Genomic DNA, 19,875 nt, shown 5'->3' with positions numbered 1-19,875 from the left:
AAATATTAACACACTCCCGGAGACCCCCCTGTATATATTAACACACTCCCGGGGATCCCCCTGTAAATATGAACACACTCCCGGAGACCCCCTGTTACTATTAACACACTCCCGGAGACCCCCTTGGAAATATGAACACACTCCCGGAGACCCCCTGTAAATATTAACACACACCCGGAGACCCCCTGTAAATATTAACACACTCACGGAGACCCCCTGTAAATATTAACACATTCCCGGAGACCCCCCGTAAATATTAACACACTCCCGGAGACCCCCCTGTAAATATTAACACACTCCCGGAGACCCCCTGTAAATATTAACACTCCCGGAGACCCCCCTGTAAATATTAACACACTCCCGGAGACCCCCTTTAAATATTAACACACACTTGGATACCCCCTGTAAATGTTAACACACTCCCGGAGACCCCCCTTGTAAATATTAACACACTCCCGGAGACCCCCTGTATATATTCACACAATCCCGGTGACCCCTGTAAATATTAACACACACTTGGATACCCCCTGTAAATATTAACACACACTTGGATACCCCCTGTAAATATTAACACACACTTGGATACACCCTGTAAATATTAACACACTCCCGGAGACCCCCTGTAAATATTAACACTCCCGGAGACCCCCCTGTAAATATTAACACACTCCCGGGGACCCCCTGTAAATATTAACAAACTCCTGGAGACCCCCCTGTAAATATTAACACACTCCCAGAGACCCCCCTGTAAATATTAAAACACTCCCACAGACCCCCATGTAAATAATAAAACACTCCCTGAGGCACCCTGTAAATATTAACACACTACCGGGGACCCCCTGTCAATAATTAAGACAGTCTCGGAGACCGCCTGTAAATATTAACACACACCCGGAGACCGCCCCTGTTAATATTAACACAGTCCCGGAGACCCCCTGTAAATATTAACAAACTCCCGGAGACCCCCCTGTAAATATTAACACACACCCGGAGACCCCCCCTGTGAATATTAACACAGTCCCGGAGACCCCCTGTAAATATTAGCACTATCCCGGAGACCCCCTGTAAACATTAACACACTCACAGATACCCCCCTGTAAATATTAACACAGTCCCGGAGACCCCCTGTAAATATTAACAAACTCCCGGAGACCCCCCTGTAAATATTAACACAGTCCCGGAGACCCCCTGTAAATATTAACAAACTCCCGGAGACCCCCCTGTAAATATTAACACACACCCGGAGACCCCCGCTGTGAATATTAACACAGTCCCGGAGACCCTCTGTAAATGTTAACACAATCCCGGAGACCCCTGTAAACATTAACACACTCACAGATACCCCCCTGTAAATATTAACACAGTGCCGGACACCCCCCTGTAAATATTAACATACTCCCGGAGACCCCCTGTAAATATTAACATACTCCCGGGGACCCCCTGTAAATATTAACACACTCCCGGGGACCCCTGTAAATATTAACACACTCACAGAGACCCCCTGTAAATATTAACACACTCCCGGAGACCCCCCTGTAAATATTAACACAGTGCCGGAGACCCCCCTGTAAATATTAACACACTCCCGGAGATCCTCCTGTAAATATTAACACACTCCCGGAGACCCCCCTGGAAATATTAACTCACTCCCGGAGACCCCAGTAAATATTAATACACTCACAGAGACCCCCCTGTAAATATTAACACACTCCCGGAAAATGCCTGTAAATATTGACACACTCCCGGGGACCCCCTGTAAATATTAACACACACCCGGTGACCCCCTGTAAATATTAACACACTCCCAGAAAAGGCCTGTAAATACTGACACACTCCCGGAGACCCCCTGTAAATATTAACACATTCCTGGAGACCCCCCTGTAAATATTAACATACTCCCGGGGACCCCCTGTAAATATTAACACACTCCCGGAGACCCCCCTGTAAATATTAACATACTCCCGGGGACCCCCTGTAAATATTAACACACTCCCGGGGACCCCCCCTGTAAATATTAACACACTCCCGGAAACCCCCTGTAAATATTAACACACTCCCGGGGACCCCCTGTAAATATTAACACACTCCTGGAGACCCCCTGTAAATATTAACACACTTCCGGAGACCCCCTGTAAACATTAACACACTCCCGGAGACCCCCTGCAAATATTAACTCACTCCCGGAGACCCCAGTAAATATTAATACACTCACAGAGACCCCCCTGTAAATATTAACACACTCCCGGAAAATGCCTGTAAATATTGACACACTCCCGGGGACCCCCTGTAAATATTAACACACACCCGGTGACCCCCTGTAAATATTAACACACTCCCAGAAAAGGCCTGTAAATACTGACACACTCCCGGAGACCCCCTGTAAATATTAACACATTCCTGGAGACCCCCCTGTAAATATTAACATACTCCCGGGGACCCCCTGTAAATATTAACACACTCCCGGAGACCCCCCTGTAAATATTAACATACTCCCGGGGACCCCCTGTAAATATTAACACACTCCCGGGGACCCCCCCTGTAAATATTAACACACTCCCGGAAACCCCCTGTAAATATTAACACACTCCCGGGGACCCCCTGTAAATATTAACACACTCCTGGAGACCCCCTGTAAATATTAACACACTTCCGGAGACCCCCTGTAAACATTAACACACTCCCGGAGACCCCCTGCAAATATTAACACACTCCCGGGGACTGCCCCTGTAAATATTAACACACACCCGGAAACCCCCTGTAAATATTAACACACTCCCGGGGACCCCCCTGTAAATATTAACTCACACCCAGAGACCCCCTGTCAATATTAACACACTCCCGGGGACCCCCCCTGGAAATATTAACTCACACCCAGAGACCCCCTGTAAATATTAACACACTTCCGGAGACCCCTGTAAACATTAACACACTCCCGGAGACCCCCTGCAAATATTAACACACTCCCAGAGACCCCCTGTAAATGTTAACAAACACCCGGAGACGCCCTTGTAAATATTAACACACTCCCGGAGAACTCCCCCGTAAATATTAACACACGCCCGGAGACGCCCTGTAAACATTAACACCCTCCCGGAGACCCCCCTGTAAATATTAACACACTCCCGGAAACCCCCTGTAAATATTAACACACACCCGTGGACCCACTGTAAATATTAACACACTCCCGGGGACCCCCTGTAAATATTAACACACTCCCGGAGACCCCCTGCAAATATTAACACACTCCCAGAGACCCCCTGTAAATGTTAACAAACACCCGGAGACGCCCTTGTAAATATTAACACACTCCCGGAGAACTCCCCCGTAAATATTAACACACGCCCGGAGACGCCCTGTAAACATTAACACCCTCCCGGAGACCCCCCTGTAAATATTAACATATTCCCGGAAACCCCCTGTAAATATTAACACACTCCCGGGGTCCCCTGTAAATATTAACACACTCCCGGAGACCCCTGTAAATATTAACACACTCCCGGAGACCCCCTGTAAATGTTAACACACTCCCGGGGACCCCCCTGTAAATATTAACACACACCCGGAGACCCCCCTGTAAATATTAACACACTCCCGGGGACCCCCTGTAAATATTAACACACTCCCGGGGACCCCCCTTGTAAATATTAACACACACACGGAGACCCCCCTGTAAATATTAACACACGCCCGGAGACCCCCCTGTAAATATTAACACACTCCCGGAGACCCCCCTGTAAATATTAACACACTTCCGGAGACCCCCCCTGTAAATATTAACACACTCGCGGGGACCCCCTGTAACTATTAACACACTCCCAGAGACCCCCTGTAAATATTAACACACTTCTGGAGACCCCCCTGTAAATATTAACACACTCCCAGGGACCCCCTGTAAATATTAACACACTCCCGGAGACCCCCCTGTAAATATTAACACACTCCCGGGGACCCCCTGTAAATATTAACACACTCCCGGAGACCCCCCTGTAAATATTAACACACTCCCGGGGACCCCCTGTAAATATTAACACACTCCCGGAGACCCCCTGTAAATATTAACAAACTCCCAGGGACCCCCTGTAAATATTAACACACTCCCGGAGACCCCCCTGGAAATATTAACACACACCCGTGGACCCCCTGAGAAGATTAACACACTCCCGGAAACCCCCTGTAAATATTAACACACTCCCAGGGACCCCAGTAAATATTAATACACTCACAGAGACCCCCCTGTAAATATTAACACACTCCCAGGGACCCCAGTAAATATTAATACACTCACAGAGACCCCCCTGTAAATATTAACACACTCCCAGAAAACGTCTGTAAATATTGACACACTCCCGGGGACCCCTGTAAATATTAACACACACCCGGTGACCCCCTGTAAATATTAACACACTCCCAGAAAAGGCCTGTAAATACTGACACACTCCCGGAGACCCCCTGTAAATATTAACACATTCCTGGAGACCCCCCTGTAAATACTGACACACTCCCGGAGACCCCCTGTAAATATTAACACATTCCTGGAGACCCCCCTGTAAATATTAACATACTCCCGGGGACCCCCTGTAAATATTAACACACTCCCGGGGACCCCCTGTAAATATTAACACACCCCCGGTGACCCCCTGTAAATATTAATACACTCCAGGAGACCCCCTGTAAATATTAACACACTCCCAGGGACCCCACTGTAAATATTAACACACTCCCAGAGAACCCCCTGTAAATATTAACACACTCCTGGGGACCCCATGTAAATAGTAACACACTCCCGCGGACCTCAGTATTGAGGGAGAGCTGCACTGTCAGAGGTTCAGTACTGAGGGAGTGCTGCACTGTCAGATGGTCAGTACTGAGGGAGTGCTGCACTGTCGGAGGGTCAGTACTGAGGAACTGCTGCATTGTCTGAGGGTCAGTACTGAGGGAGTGCTGCACTGTCGGAGGGTCAGTACTGAGGGAGTGCTGCACTGTCACAGGGTCAGTACTGAGGGAGTGCTGCACTGTCACAGGGTCAGTACTGAGGGAGTGCCGCACTGTCGGAGGGTGAATACTGAGGGAGTGCTGCACTGTCACAGAGTCAGTACTGAGGGAGTGCCGCACTGTCGGAGGGTGAGTACTGAGGGTGTGCTGCACTGTCCAAGAGTCAGTACTGGGAGTGCTGCGCTGTTGGAGGGTCAGTACTGAGGGAGTGCCGCACTGTTGGAGGGTCAGTACTGAGGGAGTGCTGCACTGTCGGAGGGTCAGTCGTGAGGGAGTGCTGCACTGTCACATGGTCAGTACTGAGGGTGTGCTGCACTGTCGGAGGGTCAGTACTGAGAGAGTGCCGCACTGTCGGAGGGTGAGTACTGAGGGAGTGCTGCACTGTCACAGGGTCAGTACTGAGGGAGTGCCGCACTGTCGGAGGGTGAATACTGAGGGAGTGCTGCACTGTCACAGAGTCAGTAATGAGGGAGTGCCGCACTGTCGGAGGGTGGGTACTGAGGGAGTGCTGCACTGTCGGAGGGTCAGTACTGAGAGTGCCGCGCTGTTGTAGGGTTAGTACTGAGGGAGTGCCGCACTGTTGGAGGGTCAGTACTGAGGGAGTGGTGCACTGTCGGAGGGTCAGTCGTGAGGGAGTGGTGCACTGTCGGAGGGTCAGTACTGAGGGAGTGCCGCACTGTTGGAAGGTCAGTACTGAAGGAATGCTGCACTGTCACAGGGTCAGTACTGAGGGAGTGCTGCACTTTCACAGGGTCAGTTCTGAGGGCGTGCCGCACTGTAGGAGGGTCAGTACCGAGGGAGCTCTGCACTGTCGGAGGTTCAGTGATGAGGGAGTGCTGCAATGTTGGAGGGTCAGTACCAAGGAAGCTCTGCACTGTCGGAGGGTCAGTACGGAGGGAGTGCTGCGCTGTCACAGGTTCAGTGATGAGGGAGTGCCGCACTGTCGGAGGGTCAGTACTGAGGGAATGCCGCACTGTTGCAGGGTTAGTGATGAGGGAGTGCGCACTGTCGGAGGTTCAGTACTGAGGGCGTGCTGTACTGTCAGAGGGTCAGTACTGAGGGCGTGCTGCACTGTCGGAGGGTGGGTACTGAGGGAGTGCTGCACTGTCGGAGGGTCAGTACTGAGAGTGCCGCGCTGTTGGAGGGTCAGTACTGAGGGAGTGGTGCACTATCCAAGAGTCAGTACTGAGGGAGTGCCGCACTGTCGGAGGGTCAGTACTGAGGGAGTGCCTCACTGTCGGAGGGTCAGTACTGAGCGAGTGGTGCACTGTCGGAGGGTCAGTACTGAGGGAGTGCCGCACTGTCGGAGGGTCAGTACTGAGGGAGTGCCTCACTGTCGGAGGGTCAGTACTGAGGGAGTGCCACACTGTCGGAGGGTCAGTACTGAGGGAGTGCCGCACTGTCGGAGGGTCAGTACTGAGGGAGTGCCTCACTGTCGGAGGGTCAGTACTGAGGGAGTGCTGCACTGTTGGAAGGTCAGTACTGAGGGACTGCTGCATTGTCTGAGGGTCAGTACTGAGGGAGTGCCTCACTGTCGGAGGGTCAGTACTGAGGGAGTGGCGCACTGTCGGAGGGTCAGTACTGAGGGAGTGGCGCACTGTCGGAGGGTCAGTACTGAGGGAGTGGCGCACTATCCAAGAGTCAGAACTGAGGGAGTGCTGCACTGTCACAGGGTCAGTCCTGAGGGAGTGGTGCACTGTCGGAGGGTCAGTACTGAGGGATTGCCGCACTGTCGGAGGCTCAGTAGTGAGGGAGTGGTGCACTGTCGGAGGGTCAGTACTGAGGGAGTGCTGCACTGTCGGAGGATCAGTACTGAGGAACTGCCGCAGTGTCGGAGGGTCAGTACTCAGGGAGTGCCGCTCTGACGGAGGTTCAGTTCTGAGGTAGTGCCGCACTGTCACAGGGTCAGGACTGAGGGAGTGCTGCACTGTCACAGGGTCAGTACTGAGGGAGTGCCGCACTGTCGGAGGGTCAGTACTGAAGGAGTGCTGCATTGTCACAGGGTCAGTACTGAGGGAGTGCTGCACTGTCACAGGGTCAGTACTGAGGGCGTGCTGCACTGTCGGAGGGTCAGTACTGAGGGAGTGGCGCACTGTCGGAGGGTCAGTACTGAGGGAGTGGCGCACTGTCGGAGGGTCAGTACTGAGGGAGTGGCGCACTGTCGGAGGGTCAGTACTGAGGGAATGCTGCACTATCACAGGGTCAGTACTGAGGGAATGCCGCACTGTCGGAACAAAGAACAAAGAAAATTACAGCATAGGAACAGGCCCTTCGGCCCTCCATGGCTGCGCTGATCCAAATCCTCGATCTAAACCTGTCGCCTATTTTCTAAGGGTCTGTATCTCTTTACTTCCTGCCCATTCTTGTATCTGTCTAGTTACATCTTAAAAGACGCTGTCGTGCCCGAGTCTACCACCTCCGCTGGCAATGCGTTCCATGCACCCACCACCCTCTGCGTAAAGAACTTTCCACGCATATCCCCCCTAAACATTTCCCCTTTCACTTTGAACTCGTGTCCCCTTGTAATTGAATCCCCCACTCTGGGAAAAAGCTTCTTGCTATCCACCCTGTCTATACCTCTCATGATTTTGTACACCTCAATCAGGTCCCCCCTCAACCTCCGTCTTTCTAATGAAAATAATCCTAATCTACTCAACCTCTCTTCATAGCTAGCGCCCTCCATACCAGGCAACATCCTGGTGAACCTCCTCTGCACCCTCTCCAAAGCATCTACATCCTTTTGGTAATGTGGCGACCAGAACTGCACGCAGTATTCCAAATGTGGCCGAACCAAAGTCCTATACAACTGTAACATGACCTGCCAACTCTTGTACTCAATACCCCGTCCGATGAAGGAAAGCATGCCGTATGCCTTCTTGACCACTCTATTTACCTGCGTTGCCGCCTTCAGGGAACAATGGACCTGAACACCCAAATCTCTCTGTACATCAATTTTCCCCAGGACATTTCCATTTACTGTATAGTTCACTCTTGAATTGGATCTTCCAAAATGCATCACCTCGCATTTGCCCTGATTGAACTCCATCTGCCATTTCTCTGCCCAACTCTCCAATCTATTTATATTCTGCTGTATTCTCTGACAGTCCCCTTCACTATCTGCTACTCCACCAATCTTAGTGTCATCTGCAAACTTGCTAATCAGACCACCTATACTTTCCTCCAAATCATTTATGTATATCACAAACAACAGTGGTCCCAGCACTGTCTGAGGGTCAGTACTGAGGGAATGCCGCATTGTCGGAGGGTCAGTACTGAGGGAGTGCCTCACTGTCGGAGGGTCAGTACTGAGGGAGTGGTGCACTGTTGGAGGGTGAATACTGAGGGAGTGCTGCACTGTCACAGAGTCAGTAATGAGGGAGTGCCGCACTGTCGGAGGGTGGGTACTGAGGGAGTGCTGCACTGTCGGAGGGTCAGTACTGAGAGTGCCGCGCTGTTGGAGGGTTAGTACTGAGGGAGTGCCGCACTTTTGGAGGGTCAGTACTGAGGGAGTGGTGCACTGTCGGAGGGTCAGTCGTGAGGGAGTGGTGCACTGTCGGAGGGTCAGTACTGAGGGAGTGCCGCACTGTTGGAAGGTCAGTACTGAAGGAATGCTGCACTGTCACAGGGTCAGTACTGAGGGAGTGCTGCACTTTCACAGGGTCAGTTCTGAGGGCGTGCCGCACTGTAGGAGGGTCAGTACCGAGGGAGCTCTGCACTGTCGGAGGTTCAGTGATGAGGGAGTGCTGCAATGTTGGAGGGTCAGTACCAAGGAAGCTCTGCACTGTCGGAGGGTCAGTACGGAGGGAGTGCTGCGCTGTCACAGGTTCAGTGATGAGGGAGTGCCGCACTGTCGGAGGGTCAGTACTGAGGGAATGCCGCACTGTTGCAGGGTTAGTGATGAGGGAGTGCGCACTGTCGGAGGTTCAGTACTGAGGGCGTGCTGTACTGTCAGAGGGTCAGTACTGAGGGCGTGCTGCACTGTCGGAGGGTGGGCACTGAGGGAGTGCTGCACTGTCGGAGGGTCAGTACTGAGAGTGCCGCGCTGTTGGAGGGTCAGTACTGAGGGAGTGGTGCACTATCCAAGAGTCAGTACTGAGGGAGTGCCGCACTGTCGGAGGGTCAGTACTGAGGGAGTGCCGCACTGTCGGAGGGTCAGTACTGAGGGAGTGCCTCACTGTCGGAGGGTCAGTACTGAGCGAGTGGTGCACTGTCGGAGGGTCAGTACTGAGGGAGTGCCGCACTGTCGGAGGGTCAGTACTGAGGGAGTGCCTCACTGTCGGAGGGTCAGTACTGAGGGAGTGCCGCACTGTCGGAGGGTCAGTACTGAGGGAGTGCCGCACTGTCGGAGGGTCAGTACTGAGGGAGTGCCGCACTGTCGGAGGGTCAGTACTGAGGGAGTGCCTCACTGTCGGAGGGTCAGTACTGAGGGAGTGGTGCACTGTTGGAAGGTCAGTACTGAGGGAGGGCTGCACTATCCAAGAGTCAGAACTGAGGGAGTGCTGCACTGTCACAGGGTCAGTCCTGAGGGAGTGGTGCACTGTCGGAGGGTCAGTACTGAGGGATTGCCGCACTGTCGGAGGCTCAGTAGTGAGGGAGTGGTGCACTGTCGGAGGGTCAGTACTGAGGGAGTGCTGCACTGTCGGAGGATCAGTACTGAGGAACTGCCGCAGTGTCGGAGGGTCAGTACTCAGGGAGTGCCGCTCTGACGGAGGTTCAGTTCTGAGGTAGTGCCGCACTGTCACAGGGTCAGTACTGAGGGAGTGCTGCACTGTCACAGGGTCAGTACTGAGGGAGTGCCGCACTGTCGGAGGGTCAGTACTGAAGGAGTGCTGCACTGTCACAGGGTCAGTACTGAGGGAGTGCTGCACTGTCACAGGGTCAGTACTGAGGGCGTGCTGCACTGTCGGAGGGTCAGTACTGAGGGAGTGGCGCACTGTCGGAGGGTCAGTACTGAGGGAGTGGCGCACTGTCGGAGGGTCAGTACTGAGGGAGTGGCGCACTGTCGGAGGGTCAGTACTGAGGGAGTGGCGCACTGTCGGAGGGTCAGTACTGAGGGAATGCTGCACTATCACAGGGTCAGTACTGAGGGAATGCCGCACTGTCGGAACAAAGAACAAAGAAAATTACAGCATAGGAACAGGCCCTTCGGCCCTCCATGGCTGCGCTGATCCAAATCCTCGATCTAAACCTGTCGCCTATTTTCTAAGGGTCTGTATCTCTTTACTTCCTGCCCATTCTTGTATCTGTCTAGTTACATCTTAAAAGACGCTGTCGTGCCCGAGTCTACCACCTCCGCTGGCAATGCGTTCCATGCAACCACCACCCTCTGCGTAAAGAACTTTCCACGCATATCCCCCCTAAACATTTCCCCTTTCACTTTGAACTCGTGTCCCCTTGTAATTGAATCCCCCACTCTGGGAAAAAGCTTCTTGCTATCCACCCTGTCTATACCTCTCATGATTTTGTACACCTCAATCAGGTCCCCCCTCAACCTCCGTCTTTCTAATGAAAATAATCCTAATCTACTCAACCTCTCTTCATAGCTAGCGCCCTCCATACCAGGCAACATCCTGGTGAACCTCCTCTGCACCCTCTCCAAAGCATCTACATCCTTTTGGTAATGTGGCGACCAGAACTGCACGCAGTATTCCAAATGTGGCCGAACCAAAGTCCTATACAACTGTGACATGACCTGCCAACTCTTGTACTCAATACCCCGTCCGATGAAGGAAAGCATGCCGTATGCCTTCTTGACCACTCTATTGACCTGCGTTGCCACCTTCAGGGAACAATGGACCTGAACACCCAAATCTCTCTGTACATCAATTTTCCCCAGGACTTTTCCATTTACTGTATAGTTCACTCTTGAATTGGATCTTCCAAAATGCATCACCTCGCATTTGCCCTGATTGAACTCCATCTGCCATTTCTCTGCCCAACTCTCCAATCTATTTATATTCTGCTGTATTCTCTGACAGTCCCCTTCACTATCTGCTACTCCACCAATCTTAGTGTCATCTGCAAACTTGCTAATCAGACCACCTATACTTTCCTCCAAATCATTTATGTATATCACAAACAACAGTGGTCCCAGCACTGTCTGAGGGTCAGTACTGAGGGAATGCCGCATTGTCGGAGGGTCAGTACTGAGGGAGTGCCGCACTGTCGGAGGGTCAGTACTGAGGGAGTGCTGCACTGTCGGAGGGTCAGTACCGAGGGAGCTCTGCACTGTCGGAGGGTCAGTACGGAGGGAGTGCCGCACTGTTCCAGGGTTAGTGTTGAGGGAGTGTCGCACTGTCGGAGGGTCAGTACTGAGGGAGTGCCGCACTGTCGGAGGGTCAGTAATAAGGGAGTGTCGCACTGTCGGAGGGTCAGTACTGAGGGAGTACTGCACTGTCGGAGTTTCAGTACTGAGGGCATGCGGCACTGTCGGAGGGTCAGTACTGAGCGAGTGCTGCACTGTCACAGGGTCAGTACTGGTGGAGTGCCGCACTGTCGGAGGGTCAGTACTGAGGGAGTGCTGCACTGTCACAGGGTCAGTACTGAGGGAGTGCCGCACTGTCTGAGGGTCAGTACTGAGGGAGTGCTGCACTGTCAGAGGGTCAGTAATGAGGGAGTGCTGCACTGACGGAGGGTCAGTACTGAGGGAGTGCTGCATTGTCACAGGGTCAGTACTGAGGGAGTGCTGCACTGTGAGAGGGTCAGTAATGAGTGAGTGCTGCACTGACGGAGGGTCAGTACTGAGGCAGTGCTGCATTGTCACAGGGTCAGTACTGAGGGAGTGCCGCACTGTCGATGGGTCAGTACTGAGGGTGTGCTGCACTGTCGGAGGGTCAGTACTGAGGGTGTGCTGCACTGTCGGAGGGTCAGTACTGAGGGCGTGCCGCACTGTCTGAGGGTGAGTACTGAGGGAGTGCCGCACTGTCGGAGGGTCAGTAATGAGGGAGTGCTGCACTGTCACAGGTTCAATGATGAGGGAGTGCCGCACTGTCGGAGGGTCAGTACTGAGGGAGTGCTGCACTGTCGGAGGGTCAGTGCTGAGGGAGTGCTGCACTGTCGGAGGGTCTGTGTTGAATGAGCGCTGCACTGTCACAGGGTCAGTACTGAGGGAGTGCCGCACTGTCGGAGGTTCAGTACTGAGGGAGTGCTGCACTGTCGGAGGGTCAGTACTGAGGGAGTGCTGCACTGTCACAGGGTCAGTACTGAGGGAGTGCCGCACTGTCGGAGGTTCAGTACTGAGGGAGTGCTGCACTGTCGGAGGGTCAGTACTGAGGGAGTGCTGCACTGTCACAGAGTCAGTACTGAGGGAGTGCCGCACTGTCTGCGGGTCAGCACTGAGGGAGTGCCGCACTGTCGGAGGGTCAGTACTGAGGGAGTGCTGCACTCACAGGGTCAGTACTGAGGGAGTGCCGCACAGTCGGTGGGTCAGTACTGAGGGAGTGCCGCACTGTAGGAGGGTCAGTACTGAGGGAGTGCCGCAATGTCAGAGGGTCAGTACCGAGGGAGCTCTGCACTGTCGGAGGGTCAGTACGGAGGGAGTGCTGCACTGTCACAGGTTCAGTGATGAGGGAGTGCCGCACTGTCGGAGGGTCAGTACTGAGGGAGTGCCGCACTGTTCCAGGGTTAGTGTTGAGGGAGTGTCGCACTGTCGGAGGGTCAGTACTGAGGGAATGCCGCACTGTTGGAGGGTCAGTACTAAGGGATTGTCGCACTGTCGGAGGGTCAGTACTGAGGGAGTACTGCACTGTCGGAGTTTCAGTACTGAGAGAGTGCTGCACTGTCGGAGGGTCAGTACTGAGCGAGTGCTGCACTGTCACAGGGTCAGTACTGGTGGAGTGCCGCACTGTCTGAGGATCAGTAATGAGGGAGTGCTGCACTGTCAGAGGGTCAGTACTGAGCGAGTGCTGCACTGTCACAGGGTCAGTACTGGTGGAGTGCCGCACTGTCTGAGGGTCAGTACTGGTGGAGTGCCGCACTGTCTGAGGGTCTGTAATGAGGGAGTGCTGCACTGTCAGAGGGTCAGGAATGAGGGAGCGCCGCACTGACGGAGGGTCAGTACTTCGGGAGTGCTGCATTGTCACAGTGTCAGTACTGAGGGAGTGCCGCACTGTCTGAGGGTCAGTGCTGAGGGAGTGCTGCACTGTCACAGGGTCAGTACTGAGGGACTGCCGCACGGTCGGATGGTCAGTACTGAGGGCGTGCTGCACTGTCGGAGGGTCAGTACTGAGGGAGTGCCGCACTGTCGGAGGGTCAGTACTGAGGGAGTGCTGCACTGTCACAGGGTCAGTACTGAGGGAGTGCCGCACTGTCTGAGGGTCAGTACTGAGGGAGTGCTGCACTGTCAGAGGGTCAGTAATGAGGGAGTGCTGCACTGTCAGAGGGTCAGTAATGAGGGAGCGCCGCACTGACGGAGGGTCAGTATTGAGGGAGTGCTGCATTGTCACAGGGTCAGTACTGAGGGAGTGCCGCACTGTCACAGGGTCAGTACTGAGGGAGTGCCGCACTGTCGATGGGTCAGTATTGAGGGAGTGCCGCACTTTCACAGGGTCAGTCCTGAGGGAGTGCCGCACTGTCGGAGGGTCAGTACTGAGGGTGTGCTGCACTGTCGGAGGGTCAGTACTGAGGGAGTGCTGCACTGTCAGAGGGTCAGTACTGAGGGAGTGCCGCACTGTCAGAGGGTCAGTACTGAGGGAGTGCTGCACTGTCGGAGGGTCAGTACTGAGGGCGTGCCGCACTGTCGGTCAGTACTGAGGGAGTGCTGCACTGTCGGAGGGTCAGTACTGAGGGAGTGCTGCACTGTTGGAGGGTCAGTACTGAGGGCGTGCCGCACTGTCGGAGGGTCTGTGTTGAATGAGCGCCGCACTGTCACAGGGTCAGTACTGAGGGAGTGCCACACAGTCGTGGGTCAGTACTGAGGGAGTGCCGCACTGTTGGAGGGTCATTACTGAGGGAGTGCCGCAATGTCAGAGGGTCAGTACCGAGGGAGCTCTGCACTGTCGGAGGGTCAGTACGGAGGGAGTGCTGCGCTGTCCACAGGTTCAGTGATGAGGGACTGCCGCACTGTCGGAGGGTCAGTACTGAGGGAGTGCCGCACTGTTCCAGGGTTAGTGTTGAGGGACTGCCGCACGGTCGGATGGTCAGTACTGAGGGAGTGCTGCACTGTCAGAGGGTCAGTAATGAGGGAGTGCTGCACTGTCAGAGGGTCAGTAATGAGGGAGCGCCGCACTGACGGAGGGTCAGTACTTAGGGAGTGCCGCACTGTCTGAGGGTCAGTGCTGAGGGAGTGCTGCACTGTCACAGGGTCAGTACTGAGGGACTGCCGCACGGTCGGATGGTCAGTACTGAGGGTGTGCTGCACTGTCGGAGGGTCAGTACTGAGGGAGTGCTGCACTGTCACAGGGTCAGTACTGAGAGAGTGCCGCACTGTCTGAGGGTCAGTACTGAGGGAGTGCTGCACTGTCAGAGGGTCAGTAATGAGGGAGTGCTGCACTGTCAGAGGGTCAGTAATGAGGGAGCGCCGCACTGACGGAGGGTCAGTACTGAGGGAGTGCTGCATTGTCACAGGGTCAGTACTGAGGGAGTGCCGCACTGTCACAGGGTCAGTCCTGAGGGAGTGCCGCACTGTCGGAGGGTCAGTACTGAGGGTGTGCTGCACTGTCGGAGGGTCAGTACTGAGGGAGTGCTGCACTGTCACAGGGTCAGTACTGAGGGAGTGCCGCACTGTCTGAGGGTCAGTACTGAGGGAGTGCTGCACTGTCAGAGGGTCAGTAATGAGGGAGTACTGCACTGTCAGAGGGTCAGTAATGAGGGAGCGCCGCACTGACGGAGGGTCAGTACTGAGGGAGTGCTGCATTGTCACAGGGTCAGTACTGAGGGAGTGCCGCACTGTCACAGGGTCAGTCCTGAGGGAGTGCCGCACTGTCGGAGGGTCAGTACTGAGGGACTGCCGCACGGTCGGATGGTCAGTACTGAGGGCGTGCTGCACTGTCGGAGGGTCAGTACTGAGGGAGTGCCGCACTGTCGGAGGGTCAGTACTGAGGGAGTGCTGCACTGTCACAGGGTCAGGACTGAGGGAGTGCCGCACTGTCTGAGAGTCAGTACTGAGGGAGTGCTGCACTGTCAGAGGGTCAGTAATGAGGGAGTGCTGCACTGTCAGAGGGTCAGTAATGAGGGAGCGCCGCACTGACGGAGGGTCAGTACTGAGGGAGTGCTGCATTGTCACAGGGTCAGTACTGAGGGAGTGCCGCACTGTCGATGGGTCAGTACTGAGGGAGCGCCGCACTGTCACAGGGTCAGTACTGAGGGAGTGCCGCACTGTCGATGGGTCAGTACTGAGGGAGTGCTGCACTGTCACAGGGTCAGTACTGAGGGAGTGCTGCATTGTCACAGGGTCAGTACTGAGGCAGTGCCGCACTGTCGATGGGTCAGTACTGAGGGAGTGCCGCACTGTCACAGGGTCAGTACTGAGGGAGAGCCGCACTGTCGATGGGTCAGTACTGAGGGTGCTACACTGTCGATGGGTCAGTACTGAGGGAGTGCCGCACTTTCACAGGGTCAGTCCTGAGGGAGTGCCGCACTGTCGGAGGGTCAGTACTGAGGGTGTGCTGCACTGTCGGAGGGTCAGTGCTGAGGGAGTGCTGCACTGTCAGAGGGTCAGTACTGAGGGAGTGCCGCACTGTCAGAGGGTCAGTACTGAGGGAGTGCTGCACTGTCGGAGGGTCAGTACTGAGGGCGTGCCGCACTGTCGGAGGGTCAGTACTGAGGGAGTGCTGCACTGTCGGAGGGTCAGTACTGAGGGAGTGCTGCACTGTTGGAGGGTCAGTACTGAGGGCGTGCCGCACTGTCGGAGGGTCTGCGTTGAATGAGCGCCGCACTGTAACAGGGTCAGTACTGAGGGAGTGCCGCACAGTCGGTGGGTCAGTACTGAGGGAGTGCCGCACTGTAGGAGGGTCTACTGAGGGAGTGCCGCAATGTCAGAGGGTCAGTACCGAGGGAGCTCTGCACTGTCGGAGGGTCAGTACGGAGGGAGTGCTGCGCTGTCACAGGTTCAGTGATGAGGGACTGCCGCACTGTCGGCGGGTCAGTACTGAGGGAGTGCCGCACTGTCGGAGGGTCAGTACGAAGGAATTGTCGCAATGTCGGAGGGTCAGTACTGAGGGAGTACTGCACTGTCGGAGTTTCAGTACTGAGGGCATGCGGCACTGTCGGAGGGTCAGTACTGAGCGAGTGCTGCACTGTCACAGGGTCAGTACTGGTGGAGTGCCGCACTGTCTGAGGGTCAGTACTGAGGGAGTGCTGCACTGTCAGAGGGTCAGTAATGAGGGAGTGCTGCACTGTCAGAGGGTCAGTAATGAGGGAGCGCCGCACTGACGGAGGGTCAGTACTTAGGGAGTGCTGCGTTGTCACAGTGTCAGTACTGAGGGAGTGCCGCACTGTCTGAGGGTCAGTGCTGAGGGAGTGCTGCACTGTCACAGGGTCAGTACTGAGGGACTGCCGCACGGTCGGATGGTCAGTACTGAGGGTGTGCTGCACTGTCGGAGGGTCAGTACTGAGGGGGTGCTGCACTGTCACAGGGTCAGTACTGAGGGAGTGCCGCACTGTCTGAGGGTCAGTACTGAGGGAGTGCTGCACTGTCAGAGGGTCAGTAACGAGGGAGTGCTGCACTGTCAGAGGGTCAGTAATGAGGGAGCGCCGCACTGACGGAGGGTCAGTACTGAGGGAGTGCTGCATTGTCACAGGGTCAGTACTGAGGGAGTGCCGCACTGTCGATGGGTCAGTACTGAGGGAGTGCCGCACTGTCACAGGGTCAGTCCTGAGAGAGTGCCGCACTGTCGGAGGGTCAGTACTGAGGGAGTGCTGCACTGTCGGAGGGTCAGTACTGAGGGAGTGCTGCACTGTCGGAGGGTCAGTACTGAGGGAGTGCTGCACTGTCGGAGGGTCAGTACTGAGTTAGTGCTGCAGTGTCGGAGGGTCAGTACTGAGGGAGTGCTGCACTGTCGGAGGGTCAGTACTGAGGGAGTGCTGCACTGTCGGAGGGTAAGTACTGAGGGAGTGCTGCACTGTCGGAGGGTCAGTCCTGAGGGAGTGCCGCACTGTCGGAGCGTCAGTACTGAGGGAGTGACACACTGTCGGAGGGTCAGTACTGAGGGAGTGCTGCACTGTCGGAGGGTCAGTCCTGAGGGAGTGCCGCACTGTCGGAGGGTCAGTACTGAGGGAGTGCTGCAGTGTCGGAGGGTCAGTACTGAGGGAGTGCTGCACTGTCGGAGGGTCAGTACTGAGGGAGTGCTGCACTGTTGGAAGAGCTGTCTTTCAGATGAAACTTTAAACCAAGGTCATGTTCTTCCTGTCAATCGGATGTAAAAGAGCCCATGTCTCTCCTTGCTGAAGTCGGCCATTCGGACACTTGACCCTGCTCCACTCTTCAATAATATCATGGCTGATCTGTTTGTCTTTCAAATTCCACATTCACATCTACCCCGATCATTGGCTACCCATCCACCACCTTGAACATTCACTCCCTCCACGCACAGTGGCAGCAGTGTGTACCATCTACAAGATGCACTGCAGCAATGCACCAAGGCTCCTTAGACAGCACCTTCCAAACCCGCGACCTCTACCAACTAGAAGGACAAGGGCAGCAGATACATGGGAACACCACCACCTGCAAGTTCCCCTCCAAGTCACACACCATCCTGACTTGGAACGATATCGCCGTTCCTTCACTGTGACTGGGTCAAAATCCTGGAATTCCCTTCCTAACAGCACTGTGGGTGTACCTACCCCACATGGACTGCAGCGGTTCAAGAAGGCAGCTCACCACCACCTTCTCAAGGGCAATTAGGGATGGGCAATAAATGTCGGCATGTCGAGAATGAATATAACATAGATGAAGAGCGCAGTCATTTTATGAACAGCAAGATCCCACATCGAGGAGGCTCCGCTAAACGCCCAGCTCCTGCCGCACTGAGGGTGTGCTGCACCGTCTGAGGCACTGTCTTTTGGGGTGAGACGTTAAACTGAGGCCCTCGACTTGCTCCCTCACGGACCCTGTTCTCCCAACTTTTAACCGGAAGCAGATTAACTGGCTCAGTCGTCATCCTATTGCTGTTTGTGGGATCTTGCTGTGCACAAAGTGGTGCTGTGCTCCAGTCGATCACAGCAGAGACCTCACTCTGAGCAATGATAAAGTGACGAATTAATACAGCTCACTCACAGCCCCTTTCATTCAGTTTCCCTCAGTTTGAATTCATTGATATCTTCATGACTGCCCTCCCCCTCCCCCACCACAACACCCCCCCCCCACCCCTCGCAGACTCTTGCCCAGTTTTAATTTGTCCATGCCATCACAGAGACACCAACCCTTGTGGTGAGATATGTCAGGATGGTTCTCAACCTCTCCCGGACCATCAAAGCAGCGTTTAAAGGGCTGCCGCTGCAGTGTTTATAGAGCTGCTGCTGCAGAGTTTATAGGGCTGCTGCTGCAGCGTTTAAAGAGCTGCCGCTACAGCGTTTAAAGGGCTGCAGTTGCCATGTTTATTGGGCTGTCCCTGCAGCGTTTAAAGGGCTGCCGTTGCCGTGTTTATAGGGCTGCCGCTGCAGCGTTTAAAGAGATGCCGCTACAGCGTTTAAAGGACTGCCGTTGCCGTGCTTATGGGGCTGCCGTTGCCGTGTTTATAGGGCTGCCGCTGCAGCGTTTAAAGGACTGCCGTTGCCGCGTTTCTAGGGCCACCAGGTGTGCCCGCTGGTGTGTCCTCAGCGAGACCGAACGGGTGAACCTCTTGCCGCACTGGGCGCAGAGGAAAGGCTTCTCGCCAGTGTGGACCCGCTCGTGACGGGAGAGTTTGCCCGACTCGATGAAGCCCTTGCCACAGACAGGGCAACGGAAAGGCCTCTCGCCGGTGTGGATGCGCTGGTGGGCGGTCAGGTTGCTGGAGGTGACGAAGCCCTTGCCGCAGGTCCCGCACTTGAAGGGCCTCTCGCCGGTGTGGATGCGCTGGTGGGCCATGAGGTTGCTGGAGGTGACGAAGCCCTTGCCGCAGACCGCGCAGCCAAATGGCCGGTCGCCACGGTGCAGCTGCTCGTGCTGCGCCAGCTTGCCCGACTCCAGGAACCCCCGGCCGCACACCGGGCACTTGAAGGGCCGCTCGCCCGTGTGGATCTGCTCATGCCGCGAGAGCTTCCCCGACTCCACGAAGCCCTTGCCGCAGGTCCGGCAGCGGAAGGGCCGCTCCCCGGTGTGAGTGCGCTGGTGGACGGTCAGGTTGGGCGACGCCACGAATCCCTTGCCGCACACCGTGCACTTGTACGGCCGCTCGCCGCTGTGGGTACGCCGGTGGGCGATCAGGTTGCTGGACGAGACGAAGCACTTGCCGCAGGTGCGGCAGCCGAACGGCTTCTCGCCGCTGTGCACCCGCTGGTGGTCGGTCAGGTTGCTCGACGTCACAAAGCCCTTGCCGCACACGTGGCACTCGAATGGCCGCTCCCCGCGGTGGTAGCGCTGGTGAGACTCCAGCACGCACGCCCACTTGAACAGCTTCCCGCACATGGAGCACTGGTAGTTGGAGCTGGATTCCTCGGCCTCACGGCTCACAGCCCCCACCGAGGGTCCTGCAAGGGGCTCCGCAAACAGCGGGCCTCGTTCCTGCTCACCATCCATCTCAAGGCAAGATTCTACAACACAAGCAACAAGGAGGAATCACAAAGGACGTTTTCGAACCCAGGACAAATTAATTCCCGTTTGGAAAAGTTTGGGTTGATAAATTCAAGTCTGCACGGAGGTTTTAAAGGTGAATCCTCTTTGACTAACTTGATGAAGTAATGGAGAGTGTTGATGAGGGTGGTGTGGTGGATCTTGTCTGAATGAACTTTCAAAAGGAGTTTAAT

At 55.0% G+C, this 19,875-nt stretch overlaps 1 protein-coding gene across 1 annotated transcript in view; it reads right to left on the bottom strand.

The window, feature by feature from the left end:
* LOC137356254 (zinc finger protein ZFP2-like) overlaps positions 1-19,648 on the bottom strand; it is a 255,410-nt gene extending 235,762 nt beyond the window's left edge. Inside the window, exon 1 of the mRNA XM_068022127.1 lies at positions 18,755-19,648. Within this exon, the coding sequence (XP_067878228.1) occupies positions 18,755-19,648 (894 nt within the window). The remainder of the gene's footprint in view (positions 1-18,754) is intronic.
* Positions 19,649-19,875: the final 227 nt, after the last annotated feature.

Source organism: Heterodontus francisci, chromosome 45, assembly GCF_036365525.1.
Source record: "Heterodontus francisci isolate sHetFra1 chromosome 45, sHetFra1.hap1, whole genome shotgun sequence".
NCBI classification, from domain to species: Eukaryota; Metazoa; Chordata; class Chondrichthyes; order Heterodontiformes; family Heterodontidae; genus Heterodontus; species Heterodontus francisci.
Note: the sequence above shows the minus strand (reverse complement) of the source record. Positions and strands in the feature narration are given on the sequence as shown.